The 18,892-nt window shown below is 46.6% G+C and overlaps 1 protein-coding gene across 4 annotated transcripts in view; it reads left to right on the top strand.

The window, feature by feature from the left end:
• Positions 1-18,892, top strand: part of SLC44A2 (solute carrier family 44 member 2 (CTL2 blood group)) — a 376,289-nt gene that overhangs the window by 245,068 nt on the left and 112,329 nt on the right. For all 4 annotated transcript variants that reach the window (XM_086961742.1, XM_086961734.1, XM_086961726.1 and 1 more), the window contains exons 6-10: positions 10,113-10,229; positions 16,421-16,481; positions 17,410-17,533; positions 18,023-18,106; positions 18,611-18,723. In XM_086961742.1, coding sequence (XP_086817868.1) covers positions 10,113-10,229; positions 16,421-16,481; positions 17,410-17,533; positions 18,023-18,106; positions 18,611-18,723 — 499 coding nt within the window. The remainder of the gene's footprint in view (positions 1-10,112; positions 10,230-16,420; positions 16,482-17,409; positions 17,534-18,022; positions 18,107-18,610; positions 18,724-18,892) is intronic.

The following is an 18,892-nucleotide window of genomic DNA, read 5'->3' as shown; positions in this document are numbered from 1 at the left end:
TCAAAATAGTAGTTCTACAGCCCCGCAATGCCCGGCTAAGAACATACAAAAAGAGCCTTCTGAGACACGTAATCCAAAGCCGGTTACATTAAAACCAAGACTCATCGACACGACAGTCTTCGGACCGAACGTGGTCGAACCGAAGGTGATAAAACCAAAGGGCGCCGACCCAAAGGCCACAGTTCCATTCACACCTTCGAAGCCAAAGGCCGTCGAATCCACCTCGAAGCCAAAGGCCGTCGAATCCACCACGAAGCCAAAGGCCGTTTATTCGGCCTCAAATACAAAGTACGGCGAACTGAACAAATCGGGTTCGACGGTTCAAAAAGGAAAGAAGCCAGTCGACAAAAGCAAAAGGGCTACGCCCAAGGCGCTCGTCGAAGCAAAATCGAAACCGAAGGTAGATAACACCATCGAACTAAACAAAGGCATCGACCCGAAGACGCAGGCTCCAATAACTCCTAAACAGGTTATCGAACTGACTAAACCGATCGGTCCAAAACCGCTTGTGAAACCTATAAAACACCTTGGACCGACAAAACCTGTCGGAAACCCTCCGAAGCCAATACAAGCACCTAAAGCGGTCGAACCAAGTAAACACATCGAACCGAAGAAAGTGGAACCAAACACCGCGGTGCCAAGGCAAAAGACTGTGGAAGAGGAGATCATCCATCCAGACCCTTCCACAGAGGATCAATCAAAACTATATATTGACCCTAATACTGGCAAAGTGACTGTGTGTAAAAGAAAAATAAGACCAGTGCCTGGTGAAGACTTTTCAAAAATTCAACTGAAAAAGAAAAGACTTTGCTACCTCTCCTATTCTTTTCCAACCTATCTCTCCTGATATGCCTGCTACTCCATACACACCATACTCACCTGCACACTCTGATTACAACCAAGATCAAGATCAGGATGCAGATGCAGGTTTTGGAGATATACAAAACCCATATGAGGACCCCAACGCAGATACATGGGGGTTGGAGGTGAGCCAGACAATGAAGTGACTCTAGCTATTACAGACCCTACTGTATACCCAGCTAAGCCATCACCCCCAGAAGACACAGTGGCTTTTAACTCCATAATAGACAGAGCTGCAAGCTACCATAATGTAGACATGCGTTCTGATGCTATAGAAGAGGACTTTCTATTTGATACACTAGCAACATCTGAAAGAAGTGTAAAAACTCCCCATGTTAAAGGGCGTCTTAAAACACGCTAATGACATCTTCAAGGACACTGCTAGAGCACGTGTTGTCAACCCTAGAATAGAAAAAAAGTATAGGGCGACACCAGTAGACACTACATACATCAAGGGACAACTGCCTTTAGACTCATTGGTAGTGTCCCACGCACGAAAGCGTGCAAATTCACAAACAACTGGAGAGGTTCCTCCTCCTGACAAGGAGTGTAATATTTTGGAAGCATCAGGCAAGAGGGTAGCCGCTCAAGCAGCAAACTCATGGAGAATAGCCAATACACAGGCCTTACTGGCCAGATACGACTGGGCACACTATGACTCTTTAGAGGGACTTCTCTAACACTTACCCGAGCTTTACAAAGGTCAGGCAGATGAACTTATACAAGAGGGAAAGCTCATCACCAATGCCTCCATTAAGTGTGCTCTAGACGCAGCAGATACAGCTGCCAGATCTATTAACACAAGCGTACTGCTTAGAAGGCCCGCATGGCTTCGCATATCTGGATTCAAAAATGAAGTACAGGCCACAATTCTGAATCGGCCTATAAATCCAGATTTCTTGTTTGGTCCAGCAGTTGACTCCATTCTGGACAAAATGAAAAAGGACACAAACGGCAAAGTCCTTGGGAGCCCTTCAATCACAACAACACTGAGGCTCCTTTCTTCGCTCAAATTACAGAGGAGGAGCGCGAGGTAACACATTGCAGCAATCCTCCACTTACAAAACTAATACACAATCCACATACAGTAAAAACACTAACCGGGGTGGATACAGAGGAAATAACACCAAGGGCAGAGGACGTGGAGGCACTTCCAATAGAACCCCAGACACCCCCTACCCTCCACTTCTGCGCCCAACAAGAACACCACTCGCCCCTCAAACCTCTTCACTCATCACTCCCCGCGCTGGCCCTCGATCCCCGACCGCAAGGCCACCGGCCGCCTCCGTCGCACCCTACACCCCCTCTCTGACCGAGACCTGCATACTCTACTCCGCTCATATGGCCCAGGTCCCACAAAACTCCCACCCACTACACACCTACCCATACCCACGATTATCACAAATCCCCTCAGGCCCCCCACACGGAGCAATAGAAGCTCCGTCACCTGTAATCTCAGAAAAGTCCCCCTCGCCCTAGAACACTCACCAACTCTCTTCACCCCCAGACTAAAGTGTATCCTGCTCAACTGCAGATCGGCCCAGAGACACTCCTCCGGCATCGCGGATCTCATCTCATCATTGGACCTCGATCTAGCCATTCTGACTGAAACGTGGCTAACTGAAGCCTCCACACCTATAATGGACATACTTGTCCCCCCCCCCAACTATCACATTATTAGACTCCACAGAAATGGCAAGACTGGCGGGGGAATCGCATGCATCTACAGGAGCAACCTCGTCATCACTGAAGGTCCCTCCCCCTCCCTCTCCTCCTCCGAACTCATCTGCCTCGATATTACTAGCGAGGGCAAACCTGTATGCTCCCTTCATGTTATCTACCACCCACCCAGGGACAACCTCACCTTCTCCCAACAAATCATGGACACAATATCCACCAACGCCGGTCGACAGATCAATCAAATATACTTGGGAGACTTCAACCTCCACTGGAACGACCAGAAAGACGCTGTGGTGAATAGCCTTAAGACTTTCCTCAACACGCTTGACCTCACCCAAATATGCAACCGTCCAACACATGAAAAAGGCTCTATCCTTGACCTTATCATCGCCAAAGAAGACTCTACCCAGCTGGAGGCAATCTAACCCTGTGATTGGTCAGACCACCACATCATCACCTTCTTCATCAACGAAAAGGTCAAACTTAACCCGGCTCAACCTGCCAAAACCAAGATCTGGAAGAGGGACTTGAAGAATCTTAACCCAAACTCCTTACCTGCCCACACAGGCAATCTCCTTCTTCCCCCGACGGGCGTCTCTGATGTGCATTCACTGACCGACCTCTATCTAGACACTATGTCTACAATAATCAATGAAGCTGCACCCCTGCAAATGAAGAGTCGCCACCAAGAACTCGAAACCATGGTATGATGGTAGACTCAATGAGGACAGACGTGCTATGCGCATGGCAGAGCGCACGTGGAGATCTGACCCCTCAGCACTGCACCTTAGAGCGCTTAAGAGTAAGAGAAACGCTTACTTCAGAAAAATCAAACGCTCGAAATCAGCCTTCTTTAGCCAACAGCTGGATCAAGCAAAAAACCGACCAAGAAAACTGTTCGAGCTAGTCCAAACCCAAACCAAGACGCAGCCTCCACAACCTAACTGCTCAGCAAAGGATATTCCAAGTTGCGAAGACTTCTCTGCTTTCTTCAAGCAAAAGACCGACAATATAAGAAGTGATCTCCTCAACGATGTAAGTCGATACTCCTGCTCCATAGGCATAACTAACACTCAACCTAAAAACAATGCTTCATGGACGTCCTTCGACACCTACACTGAAGAATCAATTCACAAGCTGCTCGGCACCTTGAAACCCGCCAATCACCTCACAGACCCCCTACCTGCCAACGCTGTTAAAGCCTTCACCCCCATGCTCCTCCCACTCTGGACTAAAATCATCAACTGTTCCTTGCAACAAGGATCCATCCCAGACTCCCTCAAAATAGGGCAGGTCACGCCTATACTCAAGAAACCCACAGCTGACCGGGCCGACCTGAACAATTACCGATCTATCACCAATATCCCCACTCTGGCCAAATTGCTAGAAAAATGCGTACAACTCCAACTGACAAAACACATTGAGCAGTTTGACCTCCTCAACCCTCACCAATCAGGATTCAGAGCAAAACATAGCACGGAAACGGCTATGACACACATAATTGATGACGCCCTCCAAATCCTTGATCACAAAGAGTCGTGCCTCCTCATCCTCCTTGACCTCTCCTCAGCATTTGATACGGTCAAACACGAGAATCTACTTGAGCTGTTAAACACCAGAATGGGCATATCCAGGACTGTTCTCAAATGGTTCACTTCCTTTCTGCACAACCGGTCTCAGAAGTTCAAGATCAACAACGCACTGTCCTTGCCTGTGCCCGTAACACTAGGCGTCCCACAAGGCTCCTCCCTATCCCCCACATTGTTCAACCTCGTCATGGAACCACTCACCCCTTTGCTTCAAGCATCAAATGTACACTTCCATATGTACGCAGATGACACTCTGCTCTACCTCAAACTTCAATCCCCTGAAGACATCAAACTTTTGAATGCCACACTAAGAAACACTCAAGCATGGCTGGCCAACAATCACCTTAAGCTAAATGCTCTGAAAACTGAGTTCCTTCTGATCTCACCTCCTGCGAAAAAGGCCATCACCCAAACCTGGCTCAATCATCTAACCGCACTAAATGTCCAGCCCACCATCGTGGACTCGGCGAAATCCCTTGGCATCACACTTGACTCCAATCTCCACATGCAGCAGCATATTAGCAAAACAACCAAGGGTGCCAACTTCCAAATCAACACGCTGAGAAAACTCAAACCCTTCCTACCACCCAAGGACTTCCAAACTGTTGTACAAGCCCTAGTCATTATTCGCATAGACTACGGAATTGTGGCTCTCAGCGGGCTCCCCCTAACAACAACGGCACCCCTACGAGCCTCCTTGAACGCGGCCGCGAGGCTCATCACTGGTTCAAGGAAACACTCGCATATATCCCCTGACTTAAAAGCCCTGAACTGGCTGCCTTTTGAAGCCAGAGTTCAGCTGAAAATTGCCTGTATGACACATTCGGCCGTACACCACAAGTCACCCAACTACCTCACCCACAAACTGACTATATCAGGAGGCTCGAGATCCAACAGAAGCACAAAGAATCTCCTCCTGAAACCTCGTAGATTCCGGAAGGAAAAAACATACAAACGCTCCTTCTCAGGAATGGCACCCAGGATCTGGAATGCACTCCCGCCAGAAACTAGGCTTTTCCCCTCCTCAGTACTCTTCAAGAAAGAGGTAAAAGCCATCCTTATGGCTAAGTTCACCTGAACCCTATTGCCACTGGAACAATGATAGTACATGGCTCCTAGTTTATCGCCTACCTGATTGCTTATCTATATTACACTCTTTTATGACTGCTACTGGACCAAAATCACTGCACGGATGCTTTATTATCTGGTTTCCAGATTGTTTATTAGGGCTGTACACTATGACCTGAGTGCCTTACTAACTTGCAATCCACTCACTACTGCCTACTATTCTGTTTTCAACAGTGTGTTTACTCACCCTCTGGGGTGCTATAATCTTATTCGAATCGTCATTGCACGGCTTCAATATTATTGCTTCTTAATTGTTATTAGTGTGCAACTCTTGTGTCATTACTACCCTATTTTGCAACTCACTCCCTACCGAATATTACACCGTTTTCAACAGTTTGTTTTATCCTACCTACTGTTTCTGTAAAGCGCTCTGATATCTGCAAAGATCTTGTTCGCGCTATATAAAACTTTAAAAATAAATAAATAAATAAATCCTCCACTAACACCAGACCGTGACTTCTTGGCACTACCCCCAGACCATATAACACCGTTCTGGGGAAGACTACAACAATCCCTACCAGTCTGGTTAAACATCACTACAGACAGGTGGGTGAGGCAAATTATCCAACATGGCTATTGCCTAAAACTAACGTCCACACCGTCCAACATACCTCCTGTACACCGTCCCATGTCGCAGGAACATATAACATTACTGCAGCAAGAGGTCATCAGTATGCTACAAAAGGGGGCCATAGAACCAGTCTCACTACAACACCAAGGAACAGTAGTATACTCACTATACTTCCTCATTCCCAAAAAGGATGGTTCACTCAGACCAATATTAGACCTCAGGCCCCTCAACATGTACATTCTGTCAGAGCACTTTCATATGCTCACCCTCCAACAAGTCTTACCACTGCTTCGCCAGGGAGAATTCCTAGCAACTCTAGACCTCAAAGACGCATACTTTCATATACCAATACACCCTGCTCACGGAAAGTATCTAAGGTTTACCATTCAAGGACAGCACTACCAGTTCAAAGTCCTACCGTTCGGTGTAACAGCTCCACGAGTCTTCACCAAATGCCTGGCAACAGTGGCGGCACATCTCAGGAGACAACACATTCATGTCTACCCATACCTGGACGATTGGCTAATACAAGCGCCATCAGCCCAGCAATGTGCCAACCACATGTCAAAGACCATTCAGCTCCTGCACAGCCTAGGCTTCTCGATCAACTACCCGAAGTCGCACCTTCAACCCTCCCACGTCCAACAGTACCTGGGAGCAACAATAAATACACTAGCAGCAAAAGCATATCCGAACGCAGCACGTATAAACGGAATGCAAACGTTGATCCAAAAGTTAAAGCCCCAGCACTCATTACCAGCTCGAGTGTTTATGCAACTCATAGGCATGCTGGCCTCGTGCATATTCATAGTCCCCCATGCCAGATTACACATGCGTTCGCTCCAAGAGTGCTTAGCAAGGCAGTGGAACCAGGCTCAAGGACAATTAAAAGACCTAGTGTTGGTGACCAGTCGAGCATACAACTCTCTGCATTGGTGGAATCCACAAAACCTTTGCAAAGGTCGACTGTTCCAAGAGCCTGTCCCACAAATAGTGATAACAGTGGATGCATCCCTGCTAGGCTGGGGAGCCCATGTCCTGCATTACACAGGTCAGGGACTATGGACTACACAACAGAAAAAAATACACATCAACCTTCTAAAGTTGACGGCAGTCTTTCTAGCCCTAAAAGCAATCAAAACACACTTATGCAACAAGACTGTGTTGATCCAGACGGACAACATGACAGCGATGTATTACATTCAAAAACAAGGAGGAACACACTCCCCACAGCTGTCGCACCTAGCACAAAGCATGTGGAAGTGGGCCATTCAAAGGAACATATTTCTCATGGCAGAACACCTCCCAGGCAAGGACAATCAAATAGCTGACCTGCTCAGCAGGCACAGTCACCAAATGCACGAATGGGAGGTTCACCCCAAGGTCTTCCAACCATTCTTCCACAAATGGGGACAACCAGAGATAGATCTGTTTGCCACAAGCGAAAACGCAAAATGGCAGTACTTTTCCGCCAGGTTCCCACATCCACAATCACAAGGCAATGCGATATGGATGAACTGGTCAGGCAAATTTGCCTACGCTTTTCCCCCAGCTCCATTAATACCGCTAGTGGCACGCAGAATGCGCCAACATTCGCTGACGCTAATCCTAGTTGCTCCCACATGGGCAAGGCAACCATGGTACACAACTTTACTAGAACTGTCAGTGGTGCCTCATCAAAGACTGAAACTCACACCAAGTTGTCTAACTCAGAACCGTGGCGAAATTCAACACCCAGACCCGCAACAGCTGAACCTAGCGATCTGGCTCCTGAGATCCTAGAGTTTGGATACCTCAACTTGCCTCCAGACTGCATGAATATTATCAAAGAGGCAAGAAAACCCACTACCAGGGCATGTTATGCGTCTAAGTGGAAATGTTTTGTCATTTACTGCAGTAACAACGACATAAACCCACTAGATGCTTCTACACAAGACATCATTTGCTACCTCTTGCACCTACAACGTTGCAATTTAGCCTACTCATCCATCAGGATACATCTAGCTGCGTTAGCAGCATATCTCCAAAACAGGCAACACCTTTCACTGTTTAAGGTGCCAGCAATTAAAGCATTTATGGAGGGACTTAAACGAGTAATTCCCCCAAGGCACCCACCTTCACCAGTCTGGAATCTAAACCTCGTTTTAACCAGACTTATGAGACCACCTTTTGAGCCACTACACTCATGCGAACTACAATTTCTTACTTGTAAGGTGGCTTTCCTTATTGCCATTACTTCACTTAGAAGAGTTAGTGAGCTGCAAGCCCTAACTATTCAGGAACCATTCATTCAAATACATGCAAATTGAGTAGTTCTCAGAACAAAGCCCAAATTCATGCCAAAAGTGGTATCCCATTTCCATATAAATCAAATAATAGACCTGCCTGTGTTTTTTCAAAACCCACAAACAGTTGCTGTAAGGGCCTTGCATACCCTAGATGTCAAAAGGGCTCTGCTTTATTACATAGATAGAACTAAGGCATTCCGTAAGACTAAACAATTGTTTGTTGCTTTCTCACCACAACACAAAGGTAACCCTATCTCTAAATCAGGGATAGCCAGATGGATTGTTAAGTGCATTCAGATATGTTACGCAAAGGCAAAACGCACTTTAACTGTTCCCCCTAGGGCGCATTTCACACGCAAACTAGGGGCATCCATGGCTTTCCTTGGAAATATTCCTTTACACGAAATCTGTAGAGCAGCCACTTGGTCAACCATACATACATTTACCAAGCACTACTGTGTAGATGTACACTCCAAACAGCTGCTGTAGGACAGGCTGTTCTCAAAACTCTTTTTCAGACTGCTGCAGCTGGCACAGGCAGCCACCGCTAGGGGAGATACTGCTATACATTCTATGCACAGATATGAATTCAGCAGTCCACATGCCTCAAACGGAATATGCTACTTACCAGTATGCATCTGTTCTTGGCGTGTAGGGCTGCTGACACTCACATCGCCCACCCACCTCCCCAGTGCCTGTCGCAGCTGTAGCATTCACTCTTTGCATGGGCATCCCTTACTGTACTATACTCCATCCCTGCCACAATGGCGAAAAGCAATCGGAGCATGGAGAGGATACCCATGCGCACTGTAGTCCAAGAAAGGAGCCACCTATCTTGTGATACTTCGAAGACTCTTCCTAGACAACAATGTGCAATCATCCGGACCCAACACTAGGCGGCGATCTATGCACAGATATGAATGCCAGCAGCCCTACATGCCAAGAACAGATGCATACTGGTAAGTAGCATATTCCATCTGTAAGAGACATTAGTAAGTGATAGATTCCTTACCGCCCAACCCATCCTCCCTGTTTTGCGACCTGATTGTAGGGTTACGGTCATCCCTTTTAGGGCCCTAGTTTTATGCACCAAATGGTCAGTATCTTGCATGGCTCTGCGTTCCTGGTGCGGAAAGTCGTGTACAGAACTGAATGCCAGCACGCATGGGTGGCGCCTAAGTAGTCTCCGTAATGTCATCTCGGCGCTTACGCCATCGATGGACGCGTAGCTGCGTGACACCACCTACTGACGCGCAGAGGTACTGCTAGCAAAACTTTACGGATCCAGTCGAACGCCTGCGGATATTCTTAGGTAAGGAATCTATCACTAACTAATTTCTCTTACAGATACATCGTTACACATGTAGTATCTTGTGCATCTGGAAAAGATGCTAAACTTCCTTTGGTAATGGCCTGTCCTCCCTGCAAGCTGTGTCTCCTCAACCCATGGGAATGAATGATGTAGAAACTCCCTGAGGGATGGGTGAGAAAATAAAAGGCTTAATAAAGCTGACAAAAGGGTGTAAAAAGTGCCTTTTTTAGTACAGTAAGCTTCTGTCAAGATTTAGGGACAATCCCTGAATGTTCATATCAGCGCATTTGTAAAATCCAGCTGCCGACCTTTGCACTCATTTTTGAGCTTTTGCAGTTTCTCCCAAGTGAATGCTTTGTGCAAAGTTTCACACTGCATTAGTTATTGCGCTTGGGCATAACCTCATCTAGTTGCTTGTGGGAGTTCAGAGTTTGCAATAGTATTTTGATTGTGTGGAGAGTCAAATTATGAGTATCAACAAAAGGCATTGTTGACTAAGTCATGCAATGGTTATGGACATTGCAGTGACTTCAAGAATCTTCATGCATTCGACAAAGAATCAGTTTATGCTCTTGCTTCAGGTCCGGTGTATAAACTTTTTCCAATATTGATCATTTAGGTTTTTGTCTTTTTTTTTCTAACGAGTTTTTATTGCTATTTACTTTCCTACACGTCCCTTACAGATATGTGTGGAGAAATGTCCAGACCGATACATGACGTACATCGCAGCCTACCAAAAGCCGGACCTGCTGGAGTATTACAAGAACTTTTGCGTCCCTGGATTTAGAAACACGGGCAAGGTAATGGCAGCTCTTTCAGCCAGACCCTGCTCATACTTTTTGTGATACAATATTTAAGCTGTTCTCTTGAAGAAAGTGTACTGCTCTTTTAAATTGTGTATTCGTAGCATGTGTTGGTCATAGATGCATATGCTTAGCATACTTCTGCCATTCACTGTTGGGCTTGGACATTACATTGCAAGTTGTTTTTATTTGAAAAGTCTTTCGAGTCACGAGGTATAGTGACCCCTCCTATATATATATATTCTGTATTGCGCAGGGTAATCGGCTCCTTTTGTTTTTCTTCGCCATCCAGTTCACTCGCAGCTTCACCGGCCCTTCGGTTACTAATTAACATCACCCGTTAACTGAGACATGCAGGAAACACAGCAGTTTACTGATTTAAAATTTCTGCCCGTCCAGCCACAGGCGCTTGACTTCTACGTTTCTCCATCGACTTTCTTTACTCAACGTATGCAAAGTGATGGAAAAGAAGCCTTCCTCCTTCTGCCCCCCGAAGTACTCCAGGCAGGATCCCTGTCCAGTCTGCAACCTCTGCCAGCTTCGGAACACAACTAGATGTTGTGGGATAGCTGCCTAGCCTTTTGGCCAAAAAAAAGACTCTTCGACAACGATGTGAGTGGTGGTATGCCTACCATGATGCAGGCATAGCGAGTGGAAGACACCCTCGATATCTTCGGGGACCAACAAGCACAACTGGAAGAACACAACACTGACTAAGAAGTGGAGGCCTAAGGCACTACGATACACGTCCCCAGACAGCGTTGGTGCCCAAAATTCCCTCTGCTCCAAAAATCCAATCAGATACCAGGTTGCCATCCGTGCCAAAGAACCCATCGGCATCCAAAATGGCTTATGCGTTTCCTCCTCTCCCACTCATTCATTACCTGGTTCAGAAGCTCAGACAAACATTCCTCACACTAATTCTAATAGCCCCAACAAGGGATCAACACGCATGGTTCACATCTCTACTACAGCTCTCAGCTGTACTACACTAGAAGTGGAGGCCTAAGGCACTACGATAGACGTCCCCATTCTTCTCGCCACCATTGGAGATTGGTCTGACTCTGACCAGGGCATAGAAGAGGCCCAATATATCGCCTGGACGGGGCTGTTGTGAAAGCCTTGCAAACACAAAAAAAGAGCAAGCACAGGCTCACGGAACCCCACTGCCACCGGGCCATTGAGGTTTCTAGCGCAGGGCAAAGGAGCAGACAGTCATCCTGCGGTCCAAACAAGCATTAAAACTAACTGAGAAGACTAAAGCACCGACCCCTTCCAAGTCTAAGCCAGTCTCGGAACTGGCGTCGCAAAACGTACATCAACACTGAAGAAGATTCCAGAGCCGAACACTGGGCCAACGAAACGTAGAGCATCTTCTGAATCGAAGACCGCGTTGGTGCCCAAAATTCCCTCTGCTCCAAAAATCCGATCAGATACCAGGTTGCCATCAGTGCCGAAGAACCCATCGGCATCCAAAATGGCTTATGCGTTTCCTCCTCTCCCACTCATTCATTACCTGGTTGAGAAGCTCAGACAAACATTCCTCACACTAATTCTAATAGCCCCAACAAGGGATCAACACGCATGGTTCACATCTCTACTACAGCTCTCAGCTGTACTACACTAGAAATTGCCATTCTGGCCACACCTAACTGAGTAGCAGGGAAGGGTCCGACACACCAACCCCAAAAACTTGACCAGAATACATTACCAATTTAAGAAAATGTGATAATTCATGCAGCCCCCAATACTTAAAGCACTAGAAATGCACCTATTAAAGCGGCTGTGCTGTTTCTTGCCATTTCACTGGTCTTTGTATTTTTTTTACCTGGTTCTAGTCCTACACTTGTTTATAATAACTAGCAGCCCGTCCCGACGTTGTCCGGGTAGGAATTGCTGCCGGCCAGTAGTATATTGTTTTGTAGGATTTCGTTTTGATAGCATTTCTTATCTGTGACAGGCCTGTGAAACGCTCCGATTCACAGTGCACTACTGATGCACTTAAGAGTGCGCGTTCAGTAGTATGTGAACTAGAGTTTCCCTACTTTATTTTTCCTTGCAATATTATATAGCGCGAACTCGACAACATGACATGAGCACAATTTACATTAGAGAAGAACACATTCATTTGTGGTAGGTACGGGGAGACAAAGCGATTTGCCTGGAATCACAGGATGTTGAGCTGATGCTGAGATTCGAACGTAGCTCCCCAGCTCTAAAGTTCGCAATTCTAGAACTTGTGGTGGGAGGTGTGTCTAAAAGTGTATGTCGGTGCTGGCCATCAATGAGAGAGACCTGTGAATTTTTCAAATGGGTGGTGAAAAAATATGAGTATGTTGCTGGAGATGTGGGCCGCTGTGCCACCAATGTACTTAACGGATAATTCCGCAACTTTCTTTCCGCATACCATCACTCCACATACTTTCATTACGAAGGTACCATGACTCCGCAGTGCCATTATAACGCATGGCATTACATTCTATATGCTTGAACCACGCATACATTTACAACGAAATTCGTTGTAAATGTATGAATGGTAAAAGCATGTTTTTTTTTATATAAATGTTTGGATAAGGTAAGTATGGGTATAGGGGTATATATTTTAGTGTACTGAGGTATATCTTTTGGGGTGTTTGGGTATTTTAAGGGTTCAGATATAGTTTTGGGTTATGGGGTACAGGGGTAGTTTTAGGGTTTAGGAATAGGTATGGGTTTTGGGGTACAGGGGTATTTTTAGAGGTCAGGGCTAGGTTTGGGGGTATTTTTTAGGGTTCAGGGGTAGTTTTGGGGGTATTTTTAGGGTTCAGGGGTAGTTTTGGGGTACAGAGGTATTTTTAGGGTTCAGGGCTATGTTTGGGTTTTGGGGTACAGGGGTATTTTAGGGTTCAGGGGTAGGTTTGGGTTTTGGGGTACAGGGTTATTTTTAGGGTTCAGGGCTAGGTTTGGGTTTTGGGGTACAGGGGTAGGGTTGGGGTTTGAAGTACAGGGGTATTTATAGGGTTCAGGGCTAGGTTTGGGGTACAGGGGTATTTATAGGGTTCAGGGCTAGGTTTGGGGTACAGGGGTCTTTATAGGGTTCAGGGCTAGGTTTGAGGTACAGGGGTATTTTTAGGGTTCAGGGCTATGTTTGGGTTTTGGGGTACAGGGGTATTTTAGGGTTCAGGGGTAGGTTTGGGTTTTGGGGTACAGGGTTATTTTTAGGGTTCAGGGCTAGGTTTGGGTTTTGGGGTACAGGGGTAGGGTTGGGGTTTGAAGTACAGGGGTATTTATAGGGTTCAGGGCTAGGTTTGGGGTACAGGGGTCTTTATAGGGTTCAGGGCTAGGTTTGGGGTACAGGGGTATTTATAGGGTTCAGGGCTAGGTTTGGGGTACAGGGTATTTATAGGGTTCAGGGCTAGGTTTGGGGTACAGGGGTATTTTTAGGGTTCAGGGCTAGGTTTGGGTTTTGGGGTACAGGGTTATTTTTAGGGTTCAGGGCTAGGTTTGGGTTTTGGGGTACAGGGTATATTTATAGGGTTAAGATGTGTTTGTGTTTAAGGGTGTTGGGGTATTTTAAGGAGTAATGGTGGGTTATGATTATTGGGTGCAGGGGTATTTATAGGGTTCAGGGCTAGGTTTGGCATACAGGGGTATTTATAGGGTTCAGGGCTAGGTTTGGGGTACAGGGTATTTATAGGGTTCAGGGCTAGGTTTGGGGTACAGGGGTATTTTTAGGGTTCAGGGGTAGGTTTGGGGTTTGAGGTACAGGGTATATTTATAGGGTTAAGATGTGTTTGTGTTTAAGGGTGTTGGGGTATTTTAAGGAGTAATGGTGGGTTATGATTATGGGGTGCAGGGGTATTGAAAGGGAGCAGGGTGGGATTAGCACACGATATGAGACATGGCATGAAGGGCGGAACGTACCACACGCCCCCAGCGTTTGTCACTCCCACAGCACAACGCAGACACGCCCACAAGGGACTACTTTGCTGGCACGGTTCTTTTCCTTTTACGTGTATATGGTGGGTGTCAGCATAGCCTATGTCTTTCTGCTGCAACTGCCCTTTCCAACGCTGTATTGGTTGTTGTGATTGGTGCTGTGGTTCATGAGATTACCCGCCTCAAAGGTTTGGGCTCTCTTTATTATATTAGTATGGATACTTTGTGTTATGCAAAACATTGTATACTGCTGTTTTGTTATCTGCATGCATATTAACAACAAAATAACTAACCAACTTAAGGACACCTAATTTGCCAACCTTTCATGCCTGAGTTGGCCTTGCTGGTGTTGAAACACGTGACCTGAGACCTTTTTACCTGCGGTGAACCCAGTTGTTGGCCACTCGTTTATGCACCTTCTGCATAATTGGATCAGATTGATAGTTCGGGCCAGACGCCTGCTCCCCTAGGGTGTGGTGTGATCTCTGGGGCAGACTGCCCAGTGAAGATTCACCATGTTTGCAGACTTTGAATACGTCTATGCAGCACCTTACTGGTTTGGTATTTGGGCGGCTGTACTAAGAGGTTCTCCTGATAGCTGTGTATCTCTAACTCTTGTAGTATGCCACAAAGGACCTGGCACTGCCCTTCCTATTGGTCAGTGACCTGCTTCTCTCACCACACTGACATTTCCTCTACTCCTTCTAAACAGGTCATAACAGCAAGGCTTCTCCAGCGTCTAGGCCAGTCCCTCAGACTGACTGAGGAACAGTAGTAGCAAACACCAGATGTTGGACGGAGCGCTGAAACTTTTCAAACGCTCTCCCCCAGTCACAGATCTGGGTTTAATCCATTGTTCTTTTGCTCACCATCCCACCCCAGTTTGGACCCAGCTGTATGCAAATCATTCTTGACCCTGTTCCTCATGGGAAGCCAGCCTAGGTGATGAGGGGTGATGCTCCGAAACTGGTCCCAGGTTGCTTGTTTCCAGTCCAGGGAGGAACTGGCCTGGCAGTTCGGGCTGGACTGTCCCCATGGGGAGCAGGGTTGAGACTGATTTGCATATGGCTGGGTCTGAACTGGGGTGGGATGGTGCTCTCAAGAATAATGGATTTCACCCAGATCCCTTGACTGGGGGTGGGTGGTTGAAAAGTTTCAGCATTCCATCCATCATCTTGTTGTGTTTGCTGACGAAAAGAAGTGCTAGCAGAATCCTGGCTCTAGAAAACTCTCTTTCACTGGGGAACATAGTTTCTTCAAGTGCACAATTCCCTTTGGAGAGGACAGCTAAGTATCCTACTGTTTAGGTACTGGTGGGAATCCACTGCCAGCCAAAGTGCATGCTCCCTTCAGATAGCTACCAATTTGGGGCATTGACCCAGACAAGGAAGAGCTTAAGTCAAGAGATGACAAAGCAACCTGCAGAGAAACACCATCTGGTGTAGAATCGGGATCCCCCAAGGGCACCCTACACTGAGTCTGTGGTGCCCCGCTCTCCTGGTCCAACATGTACCAAATAAATGTAGCACTAGGTAAGATCCCCCTTTTGTGGGGGACTTCAGTTTTTACATTGGGAAAGCTAAGATACTGCTTTCCCACCATTAGTTCAGGGTTGCAGCTCTGTTTCCCTGCGCAGTCATTCCTCTGTCTCCAATTCTGGCCAACCTCTAGATTGGAGGAAAGAGACGGTAGCCATCTTGGGTGATGATTTGAGCTCTAAGGAGGAAAAACACGAGGCTGGTCAGAAAACAAAATGGAACAAAGCAATACATCTCTTCCAATCCATAGGAGAACTTCTGTCCTTACAGTCCCATCACAGTGTTAATACAGATTTGCTCTGAGCTGGTCACAGGGACAGCCTTACATTGTAAGAGGTGTAGTGAGTTCCTGCTGGGCTTCACTTTTCCCTTGGTTCATTAAATCTGGCATGGAAAGTCTGTCGTATTCCAGAGAAGGTTATGCTGGACAGTGTTGCCTTCTAAATTTTGCTGAATGTACCTATAATTTCCAAATTAAATATCCTGAGTTTGGGGTGGTTCCTGTTTTAGGTTTGGGGTGGTTGCTGTTTTAGTTTCATCTGTCCATCCAAGCCCTATTTCTAGCTCATTGCCTATAAAGATTTTTAGTCTGATATGCAGGCAGTCCATGTACCCGGTGAATTGCAATCTGAAGCCCTGTTTCCTAAAGCGATGAAAGTGGTGGGGTAAAAAAACAAAATGGCAGTATATATATATAAAATCAATTAAGTGTTTTGTGCCTTTCACCATTAGAGTTTACCAGAAGTGCTGCGGGACAAAGAATGCCCAGCGGCGATCACGCCAAGCAAGCCATGTACGTACATTTACTATTGGAGGTGAGAAAGTGGCGCACTGAATGGGCATGCTGGTGTGTGAGCTTGATATAAGTACCAGCCATGAGAGGCGCTGAGGAGACTTAAGTGTTTTATGCTGTGTTAATTCAGATTTGTAAGAAGAGTTCTGGCGTTTTATGACATGGGTAAGGATTTGTTGTTCTTCCAGGCATGATAGTGGTTATATCCAGATATGTGCATCACCCGGGGGTGCCATTGAGTCGTTGTGGCTATGCTTTTCCACTTGTGGGCCTGTCTTTCTCCGTTGTCTGCCCTTTTTTCCCCCCTCTGTGCATTGGCTATGTCTATACTTTCTCTGCTATCATGTCTCACTCGCTGTGCTCTCCACTTTACTTTCTGTCCTATTGGCCTCATCATGACTTTCTCCTACTTGAATACTGTCTTCAGTTTCCATCTTTGGCCACGTCTCTATTCTCTAGAACCAACCATTGTTTTACTCTTAGTTGTCAGCCTTGTCTTTACTCTCTCAGATTCCTTTGCTAACAATCCAATTTTAACCCTTGCTGCTATTATATTTCTTTCTTTGGTGGAATTAGGGAATCTACTTTTTCCCTACATTTTAACTTTCAAAAAGGTTTTTTCTCCTGAGGTATAACGATTCCAGTAGTGGGGGCCCCACCATACTGATCCTAGGCATCCATACTGCACTTGTGTCTCTTCTCTTCAGGATATCAACCAATATTAAGGGCTGACAGGCCACTGGGTGTCTCAGCCTTTAGGAAGTGGGACATTAACTTCTAGTGGTGCCCTATTATGCCTCTCCTCTACATTGGATCTTATTCAGATTCAGACTTAGTTTTGGGCCAGCTTCATCCTCTCCACTACTGCAGAAATGTGCTGCAGTGTTATGCTTTGGATGTGGACATATCTGTGTTTTTGTCTTTGCAGTGAGTCGCAGATGTTTGCCCGCGATCAGCAAAAGCAAAGGCGTGGTGACTGTGGGCAATGTTACCACCTTTGATGATGGATCCGGATATACTAGGAACATCACGGAGCTTGTGGAAGGTGCCAAGTAAGTGCCTCTGACAGGCCTGGGGGTGCAGGTCTGTGTACATGTACAATATTAATGTGGGAGCGGCAGGGTGTTGCAGGCCAGGAGTGAGCTGCAGCACTAGAGCTGGTGTTATCGTCGCAGTACTGCGACAGCTGGAGTGCTGTAGGCAGGAACACAGGAAGATTGTTGTGGTAAGCCCCAGAAAAAATAGGAGTGGACTGGAGATTATGATGCCTTGAGGGATCCTTGGAGTGGGATTTAAAGGAAATGCTTTTTAAGTGGAGATCAGACTTAAAGGTGGACCCTTGGAGGGGGCTCTCTATGTGGCAAAAAGTGTGGTCCTGGCACAGGAATCTTTGATGTGGGGCCTAGTGGGTTCACCTCATTGTGAGAAGGAGCATGGATGGGGTATCAAAGGTAGATAGATGGTTGAATGGATGGACTAATGATGGGCCTGGCTAGGCAATAGCAGTTGCTCATTTTACTTCTTTTTGCTGTTCTTCCCAGGAAAGCCAATGTGGTCCTGGAAGCTCGGCAGGTGGCCATGAAAATCTTTGAGGATTACACTGTCTCCTGGTACTGGATCATCATGTAAGTGTCGCTGATGTGGGTATAAAGGTGTGGGTGAAATTGGCATTAGGAGGACTGTGACTGGGGTTGGCTGGGACTCTAATACAAGGAAGTGACTGGATGGGTGAAACTTGTGAAGGGAAAGGACTGGAGGCTCCAGAGACATCTTGTGGTGGGAAGAGCAGTTTGGGAAGGGTTTGGCTGGAACCCCTATGGATACTCCTCTCATGTGGAGTTGAAGGTATGACAAGGGCTAAGACACTCAGTGGTGGTTGGGATGTAATGGGATGTTTCAACCTGCGAGAAATAAGAACTCTGCTGGTGGCTTGGTTGAGTCCTAGTAAGGCCATTGACAGAGTTTGGAGAGGACCAGGGTGGTCCCCTAGCCTGGAAGGGACCCCTTGGCAGATGTATAAGAGAAGCAGTAAGAGACCTCCATGCTGGTAGCAGTGCTTGTTTTGCACAGAGCAAATCGCTAAAATCTGCTCCCCTTTGAGCTCACAAACTCTCTTGTTCTTCTTTCAGAGCCTTGATCATCGCCATGGTGATCAGCCTGGTCTTTGTGGTCCTGCTGCGGTTCTTGGCTGGCATCATGATTTGGGTGATGATCGTGTTGGTCATAGCGATCCTTGGCTATGGTGAGTTGGGTCATGTTTGTGACTGTGCACAATTTATAAATTGTCCTCCTCCTTTTTGGATTGCTTGCGGGACATGGGTCCCATCCCCTGGGTTTTCTGCATTGACTGAACACTTTGTTACTTGTTCGGTTTGCTTTCTGAAATGTTTGAGGTGCAGTTGCAATGAATT

This window comes from Lissotriton vulgaris, chromosome 1_1 (genome assembly GCF_964263255.1).
Source record: "Lissotriton vulgaris chromosome 1_1, aLisVul1.2, whole genome shotgun sequence".
NCBI lineage: Eukaryota > Metazoa > Chordata > Amphibia > Caudata > Salamandridae > Lissotriton > Lissotriton vulgaris.
Note: the sequence above shows the minus strand (reverse complement) of the source record. Positions and strands in the feature narration are given on the sequence as shown.